This window comes from Balaenoptera physalus, assembly GCF_965194825.1.
Source record: "Balaenoptera physalus genome assembly, chromosome: 9".
NCBI classification, from domain to species: domain Eukaryota; kingdom Metazoa; phylum Chordata; class Mammalia; order Artiodactyla; family Balaenopteridae; genus Balaenoptera; species Balaenoptera physalus.
This window is the reverse complement of record NC_138888.1, coordinates 28634676-28653440: the sequence shown is the minus strand read 5'-3', so window position 1 is coordinate 28653440 and position 18765 is coordinate 28634676. Positions and strand designations below refer to the sequence as shown.

The 18765-nt window shown below is 34.6% G+C and overlaps 1 protein-coding gene and 1 long non-coding RNA gene across 6 annotated transcripts in view; one reads left to right on the top strand and one right to left on the bottom strand.

Moving 5' to 3' along the window:
* The window catches only part of HBS1L (HBS1 like translational GTPase), an 83283-nt gene that overhangs the window by 33864 nt on the left and 30654 nt on the right, over window positions 1-18765 (bottom strand). Inside the window, exon 5 of one of the 5 annotated variants that reach the window (XM_082474662.1) lies at window positions 6655-6777. The exons of the other annotated variants lie outside the window; for them this stretch is intronic. Within the exon in view, the coding sequence (XP_082330788.1) occupies window positions 6655-6777 (123 nt within the window). The remainder of the gene's footprint in view (window positions 1-6654; window positions 6778-18765) is intronic. 5 annotated transcript variants of the gene reach the window in all.
* The window catches only part of LOC309667007, a 361110-nt gene that overhangs the window by 330837 nt on the left and 11508 nt on the right, over window positions 1-18765 (top strand). The window lies entirely within an intron of this gene.

Here is an 18765-nt window from a genome sequence, read left to right as displayed (position 1 = left end):
CCAAGGGCTTTAGATAAGCAATTGTAGATATGGACTAATGACTCTCTCAAAAAAATCTGGTTGGAAAGGGAGGAATGAGGTAGAATGGTAGCAAAAGGGAAACATGGGATCATCTGATGGAGAACATAAAACTGAAAGGGCTGGCTGAAAATATCAGGATGAAAAAAGATCATGTCAGATATTTTAGAATTTCTGAGAATGCAGAGAGGGATGGGACATAAAGCACAGGTAGAAACTGAACTAAAATAGGAGAAAGGCACTTTTACTGTACTAGAAGCCAGATCTCAACATTCTCATACAATTTTGAGAAGCTAGAAGATGAACACCCTTAACAGTTAGCTTCTATTTTCTCTGTAACATAGCAACAAGTTACCTGGTGAGACTGAGGGTGAATAAGAAAAGTAAAAAGACTGGTGAAGCAAATAAAGTTTTCAATAATCTTTGCACAAAGAATGAGTTGAATACACACAAAAATAGGGGAATCGTTGGATAGTACTGAGGGCCCATTTAAGATCTGCGATAACGAATCTGCAGTGGAATCCATCTGCCTATCCATGCGGCTTTTTCCAGCAAGGTTCAGCCATTCAGGAAGAGGCACAAAGAAGACACTGACTGCTTCATTCACAGTGAAGTTTCTACCCAACAGGTACAAAAAAAGGGCAGAGAAACAAGGTGGTTGAAGATACTGGCAACAAAAGGGGGGAAAGTTATTGAAATGATAAATAATGAGCTCTAAGCTGAATTAAACAAATAAAATGACAAAGGAAGAGTACTGATGTACTGAAAGAAAGTTGAGGGGTCCAAAGGTCAAGAAAAGGTAACGATGTAAGAAGTACAACTAGGTGGCTGTTGTCAGAATGGGACAAGCGGTTTCATGATTTTGGAAGAGGCGGAGTTACAGTGAATTGCTGACGAGAGGGGAAGGTCACTGGAAATAAGGTGGTCAAGGAACTGCAAGTCCAGGCCGCTGGACTTGTTTTCCCATATTGATGCACAAGCTATGATCATGAAGAGCTTAGGGTGTAGAAGAACACTGTCAGCCAGCTGCCAAAGTCTTAATGAATAAGGAAAAGTAACCATGAGATTGTTCAGGAGATGAGAGCAGTGAAGAGTAATAAAAGGCTGGTTCGGGCAAAAGACAGAAACTTCAAAGGAGCAGAGATTGAAGGGGAAAAAAAGGAAGGAAGGGGGTGAAGGAATAATTGTTGGAAAAGGCAGAAAAGAAAATAAAGTTGACCTTCCAGACCCTGGGGTTTGAGAGGATATACATGAAGTAAGGCAAGGAAGTAGAAAAAAACACTAGGAAAACAGATTGAGAATTGTGGAGGGGTTTGATTTCCATGATAAAAGCAGTTCCAAAGTTCTAGCAAAGGTAAAAAAGAGTGAGAGGTGAGTGAGTGATAAGGAAGGAGGAAACTGAGAGCATGATGGTGATGGTGATGGTGATGGTGATGGTGATGGTGATGGTGATGGGGAGGAGGAGGGCAGGGGAGTGGTGTGTGTGGGTGGGGAGAACACCCTGACTGATAGAGGCATGGCAGACTTTGGCCTCTGTCAAAACAGGGAAAAAGAACCATAAAGCATAAAAACGCCTCAGTCCACGCTATACAGGGCTAATCCCCACTTCCTATTAATTTTAATACCTTCTATTTTGTGTGTAAAAAATCCCTTGACTCACTTATACATTTAGTACATTGAAATACTGTTAATGTTGACTTTTAAAAAAAAGTAGGAGGGTCTTTAAGCAGAGAAATGTGACAATATGAACCTGTAATATTTCCGGGGATGCAGTAAATATATTATTTTTCATTTCTGGCGATCCTATCTAGAGGATATCAAACCTCAAACCTAAGATGTAGTATTTCAAAAATTTGGTTATGTAAATGAAAGTCTTTTTTAGAGGAAAAAGTACTACAGGTCTGAATATCACCCATTAAAGCAATGGTTCATAAACCTTTTTATTTAGGTCAGATACCCCTTTGAAATAGCTAATGAAAACAATGGGACACTCTTGGCAGAAAAATACACCACACACAAAATTTTGCATGCTATTTCAAGGGGTTCAATAATTCCAATCCTAGAACCCTCCCCTTGAGAGATAACCTTGATTCAGGCTATTTTGGAAATATGTTAATTCAATTTGATGTTCTCCATAGTCAATGAAAACATACATTTAGTAAATTTTCCATTAAGCTGTTATTAACGGCAATGTGACATACTTTGACTTATCCAACCGTATTACACAGTCCCCCTCGTAACTAGCATCATGCTGATGACAGGCAAAATCTACTGACAGAGGTCAGAAATGAACTAATAACTAAAATAATCAGTCATGGATCAGTAAGAGATACATATATCCATCACATAAAAGTGTAAAATGTTTACTGTATTCCCTCATCTTCCCCAACCAAATAACAAATTCATTTTCTGTATAACAACCTCAAGAAATTGAGCACTGAAAGTCCCAAAATAATGGCAGCATGGAATGAGTACTGGATGGAAATAAGGAGCTTGGATTCTGATTCCTGCTCTGCCACTAATTAACTGTTACCTATCTTACAGCTTAAACAGTTCATTTAACTTCACTAGCTTCAGTTTTCTCATCTACATAATGAAGTAAATTAAATGGTTTCTAGTTCTGTGGATGTATGTGTCTGTGACTCCCAAACCATTAAGATGTCCTTTAAATCAAATAGCCTACTAGGAGGTTAAAATGTGCCATTCCAAAGAAAAGCACCAATGTCCTCTCCCAAGTCATGTAAAACCCACCCACCAAATCATGGTCACCAGAAAGAAACATGTTCTGAAGATTCATATATTAGTGATTAATATATTAGTGATTAGTGTTCAGTCTCTAGTAGGATGAAGAATTGATCATCTTTTAGATTTTTCATTTGGATGAAAATAACAGCTATCCAGTTAATCAAGTCCAATCTGCTTGTTTTGTAGACAAAAAAAAAACAACAACAACAAAACCAAGGAACAAAGAAGTGACTTCACCTTAGCAGCAGGGCATGTACTTAATTAATCAGCTCACCTACCTGTCCCCTTCTCCTTTCTCATACTCCAGTTGTCTCTAAAGCAACGCCTTCTTCTGTCCCTAGTGGTTACCCCTTGCTGGGCTACTTCCTCCAGAATTCTACTGTTTCCTTCCTGGGGCTAAGATCTAAGCAGCAAAATCTACTTGGCTCTGTCTCTTGAACATGAAATTATCTAGGTCCCTTTCCTGAAGACATTTTTCAATGTATATTCCTTTGTAAAGGATTCAAAGCCAAATTTCCCTAGCACCACACGACTGTCATAGACTTGCTGAATTTAATGAAACTTCCTGCTTACACATCCACAAGATTTACCCTCTTTTGACTCATTCCTTTGGTCTTTACACCACAATCAGTATTAGACTACTAGCTCTTTGAGGGTAAGAAGTGCCTCATACACCTGTCCACATAGTACAAAGCACACAGCACAGTGCTCTGCTCACAAGAAGCATTCAAGAAACAGAGTTTAATGATCAACCCCTAAGGGTTTAAGTTTTGAAACCATGAGTTGATCTCTATTGTTTTTGCAAGTTATCTTAGTTCTCTTCTTAAGGCAGTAACCTCAATTTACTCTCTCCCTACTTCCTGCACTTATTATCAGCCACCTTGGACTTCCCTGGTGGTGCAGTGGTTAAGAATCTGCCTGTCAATGCAGGGGACACGGGTTCTATCCCTGGTCCAGGAAGATCCCACATGCCACGGAGCAACTAAGCCTGTGCACCACAACTACTGAACCTGCGCTCTAGAGCCCGCGAGCCACAACTACTGAGCCCGGGTGCCGCAACTACTGAAGCCTGCGCCCCTACAGCCCGTGCTCCACAACAAGAGAAGCCACTGCAATAAGAAGCCCGCGCACTGCAACGAAGAGTAGCTCCCGTTTGCCGCAATTAGAGAAAGCCCGCACGCAGCAACGAAGACCCAACGCAGCCATAAATAAATAAATAAGTGAATGAATGAATGAATGAATGAATAAATAAATAAATAAAATACCAGCCGCCTCCTAGTGCTTAGAGCGCTGGGTTCTACAAAGCCCACCTGGCACTTCCTATGGGCACTCTCATACGTTTTCCTGCCAGGAGGTTTTTATATGCTCTTTTTTTACCTTCACAGCAACCACGCAGAACGGGTATAATTATTCCTATTTTACTTTAGAGAAACTAAAGTTCAAAACAGTTGATTTGCCAAAGATTACGCAGCCTTGGGCAGTGACAGAGCTAGATTTAAAAAAAAAAAATGAATCACATTTTTTTCTTTGGTGTGGACCATTTTTTTTTTTAAAGTTTTTATTGAATTTGTTACAATATTGCTTCTGTTTTATGTTTTGGTTTTTTGGCCCTGAGGCATGTGGGATCTTAGCTCCCTGACCAGGGATCGAACCCACACCCCCTGCATTGGAAGGTGAAGTCTTAACCACTGGACCGCCAGGGAAGTCCCTCAAAGAGTTTATACACTATTCTGAGACAATTATAAATACTGTGGAGATTAAGTTGTAGAAAGAATAAGCAAGAGTATTCTAAGTATGCACCTGAGTAATTAGGAACAACTTAACAAATGAAATGAGATTTGATCTGACTCTGAAAAATAAACAAAAAGGAGGAGAAAATAACATGGAAAAGTCATTTGTAAGGGTTAATGGGGCAAATATTCTGAAAAAGACTGGGCAGTGATCAATAAATTTTTAAAGACTATATAACTGAAGCTTTGAAGGAAAGAACTCTTTAAAACAAAAAAGATCTTTTATAGATTTATTTTCAAGGACTATTTTCTCATTCAATAAGTAGAAAGTAAAACAATATTAAATATTCTAAATTAGGGAAGGTAATAATTGAGACTATTTAGAAATGGGGAAAGCTAAATTAAGAAGAGGTAAGAGAAAAACCATGGAAACTTATATGTAATAATGATTTCTCCATAAAATATGCTGCCCTGTCTCATCAGTCTATAATTCCCTAACTTCTCCCTAGCCATTAATGAGGCATCCCCCACTCTTCAGTCCTAGGGTGCTTTAAACTCTACAGATATCTTCCACCCTGCAGTAATCAGTTCTAATCAGCATGGCTAGAAATCTAAGGCTCTGCCACCAAAAAATGCATGAACTTGAGCCTTGACCTAGTCATCAAATACTCCAGAGACTGAGTTTCTCCCATGTGCAAAATAAGGATATCACCACCAATACCATCTACCAAAGATTTTGTAATAAATACTATACTTGTAAAAGCACACCAACTATTTTAAAATAGTCTCAACAACAACAAAAAAGACCTTATTCTATGGAATTATCTCATCATTGTTCATAGAATATCTTTGCCAGAAAACTCATAAATCAAAATAATTACTGAAGTTTGTGGTCAATACATATTTACTGTAAGTATCTTTAGTTTGACTGGATGTTGTTGCACCCATTAACCGCCTTTATTTTTTAAATGATTTTAGGCAATTATAGGATCAAAAAGTGCTAGAATAAACATGCACCTAGTCACAGATAAACAGTAACACAAAAAGTATACCCCACCTTGGCTTGAACCCAGTGGTTTTTTTAATTCGCTTAAGTGTCATACAAGTTAAGTTTCAAGAGTACATACAAAAAAAAAAAAAGAAGAAAAGAAGAACATGCTAAGCTGATGTTCATCTGGAAAAGTAAATGTGAGAGAAGGACCAATAAAATTTTTAAGTTAAGGATAATGATAGGGGACTAGAACTACCAAGATATCAAATATCATAAAGCTGAAGTTAAAATGTGGTAATGGCACAAAAATAGCTTGATGAATTAGAATAGAGCATCTGTAAATGAACCAATTAATAGTAATATATTTGTTTGTTATACATAAAAATAAGAACTGAATGTTCTTATAGGAATATACAGGTTACACAGTTTTAAGTAGGAATTCAACATATGCAAAGAAATGTTTCAAATCAGTGGGAAGAGAATGGGTTATATTCAATACTGTATTGGGAATACTGGCTATCCATTTGAGAAAAAGACTCTATCATACGTTTATGGTGTTTCATATATAAATTCCTTGTTGTTAAAGATATGAAGAATAATATAAAAATATATTTAATTTTCAGGTAAGGAAGACTGACAAACTTTACATAAAATTTAAAAAAATTTTCCCTGATTAAAGATACCACAAGCAAACATAAAAGTATGTGAGGAAATACATACAAGGGGTTAATATATATATGTGTGTGTGTATGTATATATATATATAACGAGCTCCTACAAACCAATAAATAGACCAGTTCAAAATACACAAGTCAAAGAAAGGTGTGGCAGAGGAAATGGGGGTGGGGTGGGGTGGGGAGGGATAAGCAGGAGGATCGAGGGGAGGACGGAAAAGAGGAGATGGTAGAAGAGGGGGGACAAACGGACAAACGGAGCAGAGGAGTAAGTAGAAGGATTTCTACTTTTTTTTATTAGCGTCCAGCGTTGCAAAGGAAAATGGCGAAAAAAGCACTATCTGACACCGTTGGCAAGAGTACAGCCTGGTACAACCTCTGGCAGGGAGAAATTTGATAAAATAAAAAACTTTACTATATACACTATATTTCTGGGAATGTGTTCTACAGAAATACTAACGCTACTGTGCAACAACATATGAACAACATTGTTTACCGTGGTGCCGTCTGTAATGGTGAAAAAACTGTAGATGTACCTCAATAAGGGAATGGTTAAACAAATTATGATGTATCCAAACAATGAAATAATTTGCTTCAGATAAAATAGTAAACCTACATGCATGAAAAGAAAACAATGACACATTAAATGGGAAAAGCAATTGCAATATTATACAGCAAAGATGCTATATTATTATGTTATTGGCATTAAAAAGTCTACAAGAATGTAAGTGAACTTTTAAAAGAGATTACTTCTACAGACAGAGAAAGAGAAATATCGTATGACATCCCTTATATGCGGAATCTAAAAAGAAATGATACAAAATAAAACAAAAACAAAAACAAAAAAAAACAAAAAAATAAAAAATAAAAAGAAATGATACAAATGAACTTATTTACAAAACAGAAACAGACTCACAGACTTAGAGAACAAACTTATGCTTACCAGCGGGGAAGGGTGGGGAGAAGGGATAGTTAGGGAGTTTGGGATTGACATGTACACACTGCTATATTTAAAATGGATAACCAACAAGGACCTACTGTATAGCACAGGGAACTCTGCTGAATGTTATGTGGCAGCCTGGATGGGAGGGGAGTTTGGGGGAGAATGGATACATGTATATGTATCGCTGAGTCGCTTTGCTGTGCACCTGAAACTATCACAACATTGTTAATCAGCTTTACTCCAATATAAAATGAAAAGTTTTTTAAAAAAGTTATTACTTCTAGAGAGTGATATTAGGAAAGAGAGGAAGTGACTTTTCATATCAAAATTTACATACTTCTATGTTACAATGACTATGTATAATTTTTATAATTAAAAACCTTTAAGTGAGAAGCATATATATTAAAACATTTCAAAACACTAAAAACTTATTTCTATACTATTCTTCAGAGATGCTCTTGATTTTTCTTATTTCATGTTTTGAAACAAAGGTACAAAGTTCATCCAATCAATCATCCAATGACAACTTTATATTCAGAATGCTCTAGTAAGGCTGAAAGTAATGCTCTAAACAGTTTTGTCTTTTGTGTTAAGTAACCCCTTGTTAGGCTCTGAGGCTTCTTGACAGCAAGGACTGAATCTTTTGGATTTTTCTATTTCCGCAACCAAAGTAAGTGATACATGGCACATCATTTATACATGTTTGCTGAATGCTGAATTGAATAAACAAAATCATTTCCTAATAGCTCTTTCAATGCTCTAATAAATTCCTAAAGGAATGAAGGTGAAAACTAAAGGGAATTATAAATGTGACGTCTTTGAACATGTCATCTCTTACGGGGAAAAAAAAAACATGGTAAAATCTATCCTGCACTTCTCAGATTTTCTCAAGCAGGACTTCTCAACCTCAGGACTACTGACATTCGGGGCAGGATATTTCTCTGATGGAGGCAAAGGGGTGTCCCACGTATTGCAGGATGCTTAACAGCATCCCCAAAATGTCTACAGAGCCAAATGTCCTTTGTGGGGCAAAATCACCTCCAGTTGAATACTGCTCTAAATAGTTATTAACTAAAGAATTAAATACATATTATACACCCAATAACCACTCCATGTCAAAATCCTCCAATTCAACTCTCCCTTGAGAGTCTGGTAAAGTAGGTAAGACATAGACTCTGCTGCCAGATAGGCTGGGTTGAATCCAGGCCCTGACACTTTAGTTATGTGACTTCAAGTAAGTCACTTCACTTCCCTCAGTGCCTAGTTTCCTCATCTGTAAAATGGTGACAATATTAGAACCTACCTAATAGGTATGTTAAGAGAATTTAATGAGTTAACACATGTAAAGTGTTTAGAGTAATGCCTGGTATATATTAAGTACTGAATGATTCACACCACATTGAATCTATAGACACAAATTACTCTCTGACAGTCACATATTAATTCATGATGGGGAGGAGGGAAATGCCAGCTGTATGACACTGTGCTAGGTATTGGAATAGACAGATCAAAGAATAAGACATGATTCCTATCCTCAAGAAACCTTAAGTCTAATAGAGATACCACACAAACATTATTACAGTGTGAACTGCTATAATGCAGGTACAGTGACAGTGCGTAGGAAAGGTACTAACCCACCATACTGGAAGAATTAGGCAAGGTTTCCTTCAGAAGATTCCTAATGAATCTTGGAGGGAAAAATAAGGAACAGGGGCTCAGAGAACATGACACAATGCATACAACTGACAGTAGATCGGCATGGCTGGGATATAGGGAAAGAGATTAATTGTGTGAGACTTAAGGACAGAAAAACTGGCAACTCATTTAGGGCCACATAAAACATTTAAGTACTTAACTTGATTTTGAAACATAAGAGCCACTAACAGAATTTAAGCATTGGTATGACATACCATATTGTGCTTTAAAATGAATTGTGGAGACAAGACTGAGAGAAAGCACATAGAAGACTGTTGTACTGACATGCGTAAGAAATTCTATGAACTGACCTAAGATAAGAACGATGGAGATGGAGAAAGGGTTATTTAAAAGATACTACAAGGTAACATTAGGAATGTTTGCTGCCTCAATGTATGTAGGAAAGTGAGAGAAAGAACAGTTCCCAAATTTTCTAGCAAGGAAAAGTAGATGCCTGTGTCATTATCCAATAGAGAATACATTCCAGAGAACTAAGAGAAGTCTGCTGGTCAGGATATTGCTTCTCTTGGATAGTCTTTTATTCAAGTGCAAAATTAGAGCAGTCCATAGAGGAACTGCTTCCTGCTAAACAGCTGGAGATTGCCACCAAATATTTTGTGTTTTTTTAAACACTGCTTAGACACTATCTCGGGTCTTTAGAGTTTTTCAAGTTAAATTATAACATGTACTTGGCATGGGGGAAACAGGATGACTAATACTTTCTGTTATCAGGTAGCTTTCATTCTAGATGTGATGGACATGTAGAATGACAAGACTGAAAGAAAATATAAACAAAGAAATTAAGAGAATTTTGCATGAGACCACAAGTGCTATGACTACAGCTGAGCAAGTACCAGAGCATAGGAAATAAATAAGAGGGGACAAGAATGAGAGACAATATAGTAACAGAATATGGTGATGAATTAAATGTTAGGGAGGCAAAAAAAGAGAGATCTAAATCCCTAGGACTCTAAATTAGATATGAATATAGAACACATTGGATCTGAGATTCTTTCAAGACAAACAGAAATTGGATAGAAACCTGGATAATTGAGTCTGCAGAACAGAAGAAATGAGAGCACCATTAAAACACAAGAAGTAACTTGAGACCTGGAAATGGATGAAATAACTTACAAAAAAATGAAAGGTGAGAAGGTAGCAAAGGTCCAATGAAGGAATGCTGACTAACAGAGGCAGGCAGAAAATAAGCGTTCACATTACTTGTACAGTCCTTACATGGAATTGAGGTTCATGCAATCATGCAAATTTGCAGGCTGTATTATTAAAGGTCATTTGGTGCAGTCCACCATTTTATAGATGAAAATTTAATAAGATTTCTAAAGATCACGTGCCTGATAAATGGAGTCTTTTTCTCCAGGCTGTTTCCAAGGCACCCTCTCCTTTCTACCATGTTTCTGGTTGCACCTCCTCAGGACCTCATGGAAGTGGATTTCCCAAGATAACCAAACCAGGTTTATTTTGAAGTTAAAAGTATACGAAACTTGCTCAGTCAAGTGCCTCTATAAAATGTTAATGCTTTGTCCAAATCATGACTTTCTGATTTTTAGTATCTACTCAGATACTTCTGATAATAACGTTAAAATCAGTAATGCTGACTTCATTTAACGTTTGCACTTCAAAATCTCCTAAGAATATAGTTAGAGCCTAGCAGTTAAATCATTCTCAGCTTAACAAAGAAGTTTCTATTTAGTACAGTTTTAATTTCCAATGGGAACTCACAAGGGTAGGCTAGTCTTCCTCTAATAACAAACATCTACATACTATCTTCTTAACCTTTTGCTTATGCTCATTTTAGGTGGGGAATGTGACATTTAGGGTCTAAAGCATACATTATAGTATAATACTATCAATTTTAGGTCACACGTGATAATCCCAGATTCTTGAAAATGATAATTCCAGACCAAAATGTGACTTGAAATAAAAATCCTTTATTGTATATTTTCACGGAGCATATATTGTTTTCATCTGTATTGTAAAATATCAATATAAGTATGTGCCTTACCTCTCCAACTAACCTCTGAGCTCCAAGTGTATTTTTAAATTTTTTTCCACAAGATCCAGTCCAGTGGCCTAGTACATACTAGACACTCAAATATTTACTAAGATTACATAATTTTATATATGGAAAAAGGTAATATATTCTCTAAGCCAGTGATTCTCAGCTTGGGAGGAGAAGGTAGATCAAGAAAACAAGCACACTCTTGCCCCCTCCCCCTCTGAAAATCATTGTCACTGACAGATCTGATGCTGACAAGAAAGTGGTACATCTCAGGTGTCCTGGGACAGAAAAAATTATTGAGAATGACTTGTCTGGTATAAAACTAATTTTATAGATGAAGAAGTGAGGTCCATGTAAGTTAAACAATTTGTCCAGTTTATCATTCTTTGCAAATTATATCTTGTTGCCTGGTTTGAGGTTCATAACTAAAAAGATGTTTGAAGATCTGTCTCAAGTCAGGAAATTAGTTCAGATGACCTTTTAAGGTTCCTGCCCTCATACTCCTATTTTTAAAAAATAACTACTTAGCCTATTCAGTGAGAATCTCTCCCCCACATATATATCATTAAATCTCTAAATGACATCAACTGTAAAATGTTTGAACATTTTAATACTATTAGTCACATCAAATAGGGTATTAGTTAATGAAAACTGTTCTCTAGGAAATAACATTCTTAAATCCAATTAAAAACAACCAAGGTTTGTTTTTTGGTTTGTTTCATATAAAATCCATAACTAAACATGAGAGGATTACAAGGGACATTTTAAAAAATAAGCTTGTTTATCTGATGACATTAAGTAATTTCAAATTTGAATAGGACCTATAAAGATGTGAAAACACTAGTTCAGAACAGTGGTTTTTGTTTTAAATTTAAAATGCCTTTTATAATTTTTTAATCAATAGTTTTAAAGTAGTCTCTGGATCAAACTGGGATGTAAAAATTGACTCCACGTTTAAAAATGTGTGCTGCAGTTAGAAAATGAAAAAAGGGAAAACACAGGATACAAAATTGTATGTATAACTGTATGTACAAACCTTAATAACATAAAGAATAAAAATGTATAGGAAAAAAAACTGAAAGGAAATGTGGCAAAACACAAGATTTTTGTCTTTGGGTAAGAAAATCACGAGTGGGACTTCCCTGGTGGCGCAGTGGTTAAGAATCTACCTGCCAATGCAGGGGACACGGGTTCAAGCCCTCGTCCGGGAAGATCTCACATGCCGCGAAGCAACTAAGCCCATGCGCCACAACTACTAAGCCTGCGCTCTAGAGCCTGCGAGCCACAACTACTGAGCCCGTGTGCCACAACTACTGAAGCCCGTGCGCCTAGAGCCTGTGCTCTACAACAAGAGAAGCCACCGCAGTGAGAAGCCCGCGCACCACGATGAAGAGTAGCCCCCGCTCACCGCAACTAGAGAAAGCCCGCGCACAGCATCTAAGACCCAACGCAGCCAATAAATTAATAAATAAATGACAAAAAAAGAAAAAAAGAAAGAAAATCATGAGTGATTTTTCCCCCCTTTTTCTACATTAAAAATATATTACTTTGATATTTAGGGAAATAGTAAGTTAATAGGTGATTTGAAAGACTTCAAAAGGAAGAAATTTGTTTTGTATTTATATGGTTAAGATAGAAGACAAGTTTACAACTTAAAATCATTCAGATCAAAACACCCTGAGTTTAAAAAACATTTAAGGTTCTTTTTTTTTTAAACTGAGGTTTTCCAGGTAAATACACTTTTTGCCATCAGTCATTATAGTTCCTATAAATGTTTCAATATGGGCATACACACAAAAAAAAAGATTTTCAAAATTTCAAAGAAATGAATGTTAAATTTTCAATGAGAAACTATTTCAAATAGAAAATCATTTCACTGAATCTGACTACACGTTTAAATTCTAGTTACCAGACGTACATTCAGAAAGTACACCAACTAGGCTATACAGAGAATAAACCACTTCCTTCAATATTACAACCACACTGTGATTTGTTTAGTATGAGTTATGTTTTCATTTTAAAACATCCTTCATATAGCATAAACTGCCTCATCAAATCCATCATGCAGTATCCATCTCCTATGACACAGAAGACAAAAATGTTTTATCCTAAAAAAATATTCACTGGGATCAGATTTCAATTTTCTATAAATATCATTGAGTTGGCAATCTTAAAAATTAAAAAACTTTTGATGAATAGATTTCAACCTTATATTGGGCTGGATTATATGCCTTGAAGTAGTATCCACAAAATTTTATAATCTATGTAATTAATTTAAATTATATTAGGACCAATAAGAGTTCTTGCTACTTCAAGAGTTAAGAAATAAAGGCAATACTATGTTACTAATAATTTTCCTTTAAAAAAGCCATTTATATTTCATTTTTAAATATTGCTGTAATAAAAATTTTGTTAGACCAGAAATAGGACAGCCTATAAAACAAAGCCTTTTTATTTTACAGAATGAAACTGTATATACCAAAACCCTTTTTTAAAAAACTAGACAAATGTAGCAGTGTTCCTCACCATTCTTCCCTAGGCCTTCTGTTTTAACTTATTCTAAACTCTCCCTGAGAGATCTCATCTATATCACCATCGCTGGAATTATATACCCTTAAGCATCTCCCTAACAAGTCCTGTTAATCCTTCATGTCTTAAGCTTCGGCATGATGTTATTACGGGCAAAGCTAAGAATGTATATTTGAGAAATGCCTCCTCAACAACACAGAATAATCTAAATATAATGAGCTCCTACTGTCTGCCTAGAAATGCTATAATGGCTTAATTTAAGACTTCATTTAACATCAAAACTACCCTAAAAAATAAGAACTATTTTTATCCTAATTTTGCAAATAAGAAAACTGTGACACAGGGTGTTAAGTAATTTGCTGAGGGCACACAGCTAACAGATAGGTGGTTCCACTAGAATGTAAATCCAAACAGTCTACACAAGCAGCTGTGCTCTTCCAAATTACTGTGGAAACTAGCAGTGAGAATCGACAACTTCTAGTCATAAAATCACAAAAACACTAAACATTTAGGTAGAGGAAAAGGCACAGTAGAAATAAAAGGCTCACAGTATGCATGTGAGCTGAAATAAGGAAAAGAGTTAATAAGAACCTTGTTGAAAATTTCAAGAAAGGAGTCCAACTAGCAAGAGATGATAAATGATAATTAAACTGGCATTAATAGTCAAATTAAAGACATGAAATTTCATTAATATTCTCATTATTTAGGTGTCATTTACACCATTTTATTTTAGTGACTGTAAAATACACACATGTGCACACATACATGGGCCTATACAGATTCAACTTAATCCTATTTCAACTTAGTCTTCAATTTCTTTCCTAAATTCTATCTTTGAGATTTTCAAGAATATGATTGTAAAGACAGGGAGAGGCTGCTGTATTTGAATAATCCTAAACAAATTTAAGTTTTAAAAAGATATACACAAAGGGGGAAGGGGGAGGGATAAATTAGGAGTCTGGGATTAACATATACACACTACTATATATAAAATAGATAACCAACAAGGACCTACTGTATAGCACAGGGAACTATACTCAATATCTTATAATAATCTATAAGGGAAAAGAATCTGAAAAGGAATATATACATATAACTGAATCTCTTTGCCATACACCTGAAACCAACACATTGTAAATCAACTATACTTCAATTTTTTAAAAAAAGAATTAAAAAAAAGATATACAGTAGGTCACAACCATCTCCACACTTCATCTTGAATTCATAATTGGGGCAAAGAGTCATTCCTAAATAACTTAAAAAAACTTGGTAATATCCAATATTATCCAATATCCAGAAATAACTCCATAATAACAAATGTAATGAACTTTAAAGTAATTAGTAAAGGGAAGGAAAGGGAAACTAACATTGTTTTAAGAGACTACTATATGGTACAAGCTGGGTTAAGGATAAGTCATAACACTTTGAGATAGATAATATTTTTGCCATTTTAAAGAAAAATACCAAGTCTCAGAGAAATCCAGTAAGTTTACAGATAGCAAATGAAAGAGCTAGATTACAAAACAATAATCTGAGAGCTATCATCCTTTTCTACTATACCACATGCCACTGGTCAGAGCATAAAGTTGATGCATCTTTTAAATTCTAATGAAACTCTGAAAGAAAATAAAGTTCGACAATTTTTTACACTTTACACAGAAATAAATTTTAGAGAAATTAAAAGTCTTAAATGTAAAAAACTCATATAATAGTTCTCTCAAAAGAAAACTGAGAATATTTATAACCTAGAGGTTAAGGTTCTTTTGTTTTTTTTTAATCCAAGACTGCAACCTAGTAAGTTAAAAAAGACAGATATAATGGCATCCAATTTTTAAATGTTTCTGGAAAGATACCATAAATAAAGAAAATGAAAAGATTGGGAAAATTATTTACAATGCATATACTAATAAAAGATTAATATCTATAATACCAAGACTTCAATTAATAAGAAAAAGACAACCCAATTAAAAAATGGGCAAAGGATATAATTAGCAATTCATAAAACAAATTCAAATGGCAAGTGAATATATGAAAACATACTCAACTTCATTAATGGTCATGGAAATGAAAATTAAAGCAGCAATGAGACATTAATTTCTTACCTGTCAGATTGTCCAAAATGAAACATAACACCTCTCATAAAGCAAAGGCCATATCTATTTAAAGCAAACAGTATACCTTTAAAATAGCAATCCCACCACAGGGGATCTATCTGATAGAATCAAAAGCCTTAGTTTTTAAGGATATGTACACAGATGTTCTGTAAACAGAATAGTTCATAGAAGCAAAAATTGGAAATAAAATGAATATCCTTCAATATGGGAAATCTTGAATAAATTGTAGCACAGCCATACCATGGAATATTATGTAATTACCAAAAAGAATACATTGGAAAATACTCCAGTTGACAGTGTATTATAAGGAAAATGAAAATTATAGTACATCCTTTTTTTTTACAATAGTAATGAAAAATCCCTCTATGTATATATGTCTATTTTTATATATTATGTGAAAATAAAGAAATACATGGAAGAATCTATATCAGGCTGTTAAAAATGGCTAAGGTAGGTAAGGTAGGTAATCCCCTCAAAAGGGCTTACATAAAAATCATGAATGACTTAAAAAAAAAAAAGTGAGTGGAAGTAATATAAGCCCCTCAATGCATTAGACTTTAATATAATCACTTTTTATAGCACTTGTTCCTTAGATGGTAGTAAAAGAACACTTTATTTCTTTGAACTAAGTTCAGCTATCACTTGTTGAGCATTCTCTATGTGCCAGACACTGTGCCAATTGCATTACATGGGTTATTTTACTTACAGAAACTTGTAAGTTAGGTACTGCTTTCTCATGAATAAATGGTATTTTAACACTGCCAACCTATAACAGAATGCACAATGCACCATGGATACAATTTTCAGGGACACAAAGGTGACTGTCATCACAACAAGCTCCCCCACCCAAAAGGCATAATCGATCTCTGACTCTTACCTACTCTGTTAATGAATGAAAACATCAATATGAATATAAAATCCTTTCATGGAATATAATTATCCTTTATAAACTAATGCTATCAATGCTATTATGATTCACAGTTAAATACAAGAATTAGTACAGTCTTCCCAAAGGTAACTTCACAATGTGTACTAAAAGCATTAAAAATGCCTGTACCTTTTTATCCAGCAATACTACTCTAGAAAAATCTTTTATAAAATAACTGAAAAAAATGCACAAAAAGTACAAAAATGTTTACTGAAGCATTTCTGGTAAAAATACATTGAAAAACTTAAGTTCCTATAATAGGTATTTGGTTAGATAAAATAACAATACTATGAAGCCTAAATTATTGGCATACCAAAAAAGTCTGTGAGTGGTTGCTAGGGACTAAGAAAGGGGAAAATGGATAGTTGTTGAATGAGTATTGAGTTTCAGTTTTACAAGATGAAAAAGTTCTGGAGATTGGTTGCATAACAAGGTGAATATACTTAACACTACTGAACTATATGCTTAAAAATGGTTAACCTGGTAAATTTTATGCTACCTGTATTTTACCACAATTAAAAATAAAATTTAACGAAGTTAAAAATTTTTTTTAAGTCTGCAGCATATGATTAAGTTAAATGGGTTAAAAAGTGGAGTGGCTCCATTAAAAAAAACAAAAAAACTAATATTCCCTATATGTAGAAACACATACACAAATCATAAAAGATAGAACTTTAGAAGCATCTTATTCTGAATGTTGGCTCCACCATTTACTAGTTTTGTGGCCTTGGGCAAGGTGTTTAGCCATTTTTCAGCCTCAGAGCCTCCTGGTGACATTAGAATAAAAAATAAAAATCCCTATGTGATTATTGTTAACATTAAATAAGATAGCAGATATAAAGAGTTTAGTACAATATTTGGTATGTAGTAAGTGTTCATTAATATCGCCTACTATTATTGCTTAAATGCATCAAAATGCTAACAGTTCTGAATTCTGAATAATGGTATTAGGTATCCATTGGCTCATTTGGACTTTCTAGCTTTACTCAATAAACACTGTTATTTATTATTTAAGCATGTGCTTAAAGACGGCACCAAGCTAGCAACTATTAAAAAATTAAATTCTTCAGAATTTTAAATCAAACAGAATTGTTGCTTAAGTAAGGAAAAGAAGACAACATAGTGATTTAAGATTAAATGAACTAGAAAAGGACTTCATTTCTTAGGACCACTAATTTGCAAGGATTTAGAAATTGACATCAATTCTCTATATAGGAATGCCAAAGTCTGTAAGTAATACCAGCAGAAAAAATAGTTGAAAGTAATTTTTAAGTACCTCACTAATGATAAAGCTGGTTTCCCTAACAAGGGATTTAATTTTATCCATAAGATACTTACCAATAAATACAAAATAAGATTGAGTTATTATAGTATAAAAACTGGTTGCAAGTAATATATAACAATGAAAAGGGTGATGAACTAACACAATATTGTAAATCAACTATACTTCAATTAAAAAAATTAAAATTAAAAAAAAATTTTAAAAGGGGTGTTCAAGTTCAAAAGAACTCAGTTTGAGTTACAATTTGCCTCTTAATAGCTGTGTGAAATAACAAATTATTTATTTCATATTAGCCTCAGTTTCTTCCACCTACCTCACAGATTCTCATAATAATCAAATAAAATATACACAAAGCCTGACACAAAGGTTACATTCAATGTATTAATTCACTTCCCTATCTTCCCTTGAGAAGTAGCAGCTCCCAGAACAGAATACACATAGCCAATAAAAAGAAACAGGCAACTTGTTCAGAGGGAAAACATCCTGGCTATATTTGGTGCTTCTATTAAACCAGACTTAGCCCCAGAGGGGCTCCTATAATGTTCTAGGGAAGAGTCTGGGGCTTAAATCTATGTCCTCAATGGCTACCACATTTTTCTGATAAAAAGCGAACATGCAGTAAATGTTGGCTAAACTGAATTGTATTTATCGGCTCCCATTCTAATCCTAATCCCTTGCTGAATACTTAGCAATTCTTTAGCACATGCCAAGCACTCAAAAAGTATTAAAAAGTATATATAATTGCCTGGGAATGAAACAAGAAAGTATATACAAATATATGTAATCTGATTATAATTTCTGTGGTTTAAAAAAAGCAAGGTAATTAGGATTAAAAGAAAACTGCATTTAACATTCATGCAATTCTTATATGGTACTAGCTATTCGAAGAAGATAAGCTGTTTTGAGAGTCTAAAGCAAATTATTTTTAAATTAAGCAATTAATGCTTCAGTTTTTCCAGTGTAGGTGTATACACAAAGAGAATCTTAAGACATATCTGAGAACATTCTGAACTACTTTTTTTCACTGAAATAAACCACTTCCTTTCGAAAGCCCACAGAATTTTAAAGCAGAAAGCCAATTAATTCTAAAGTTTTC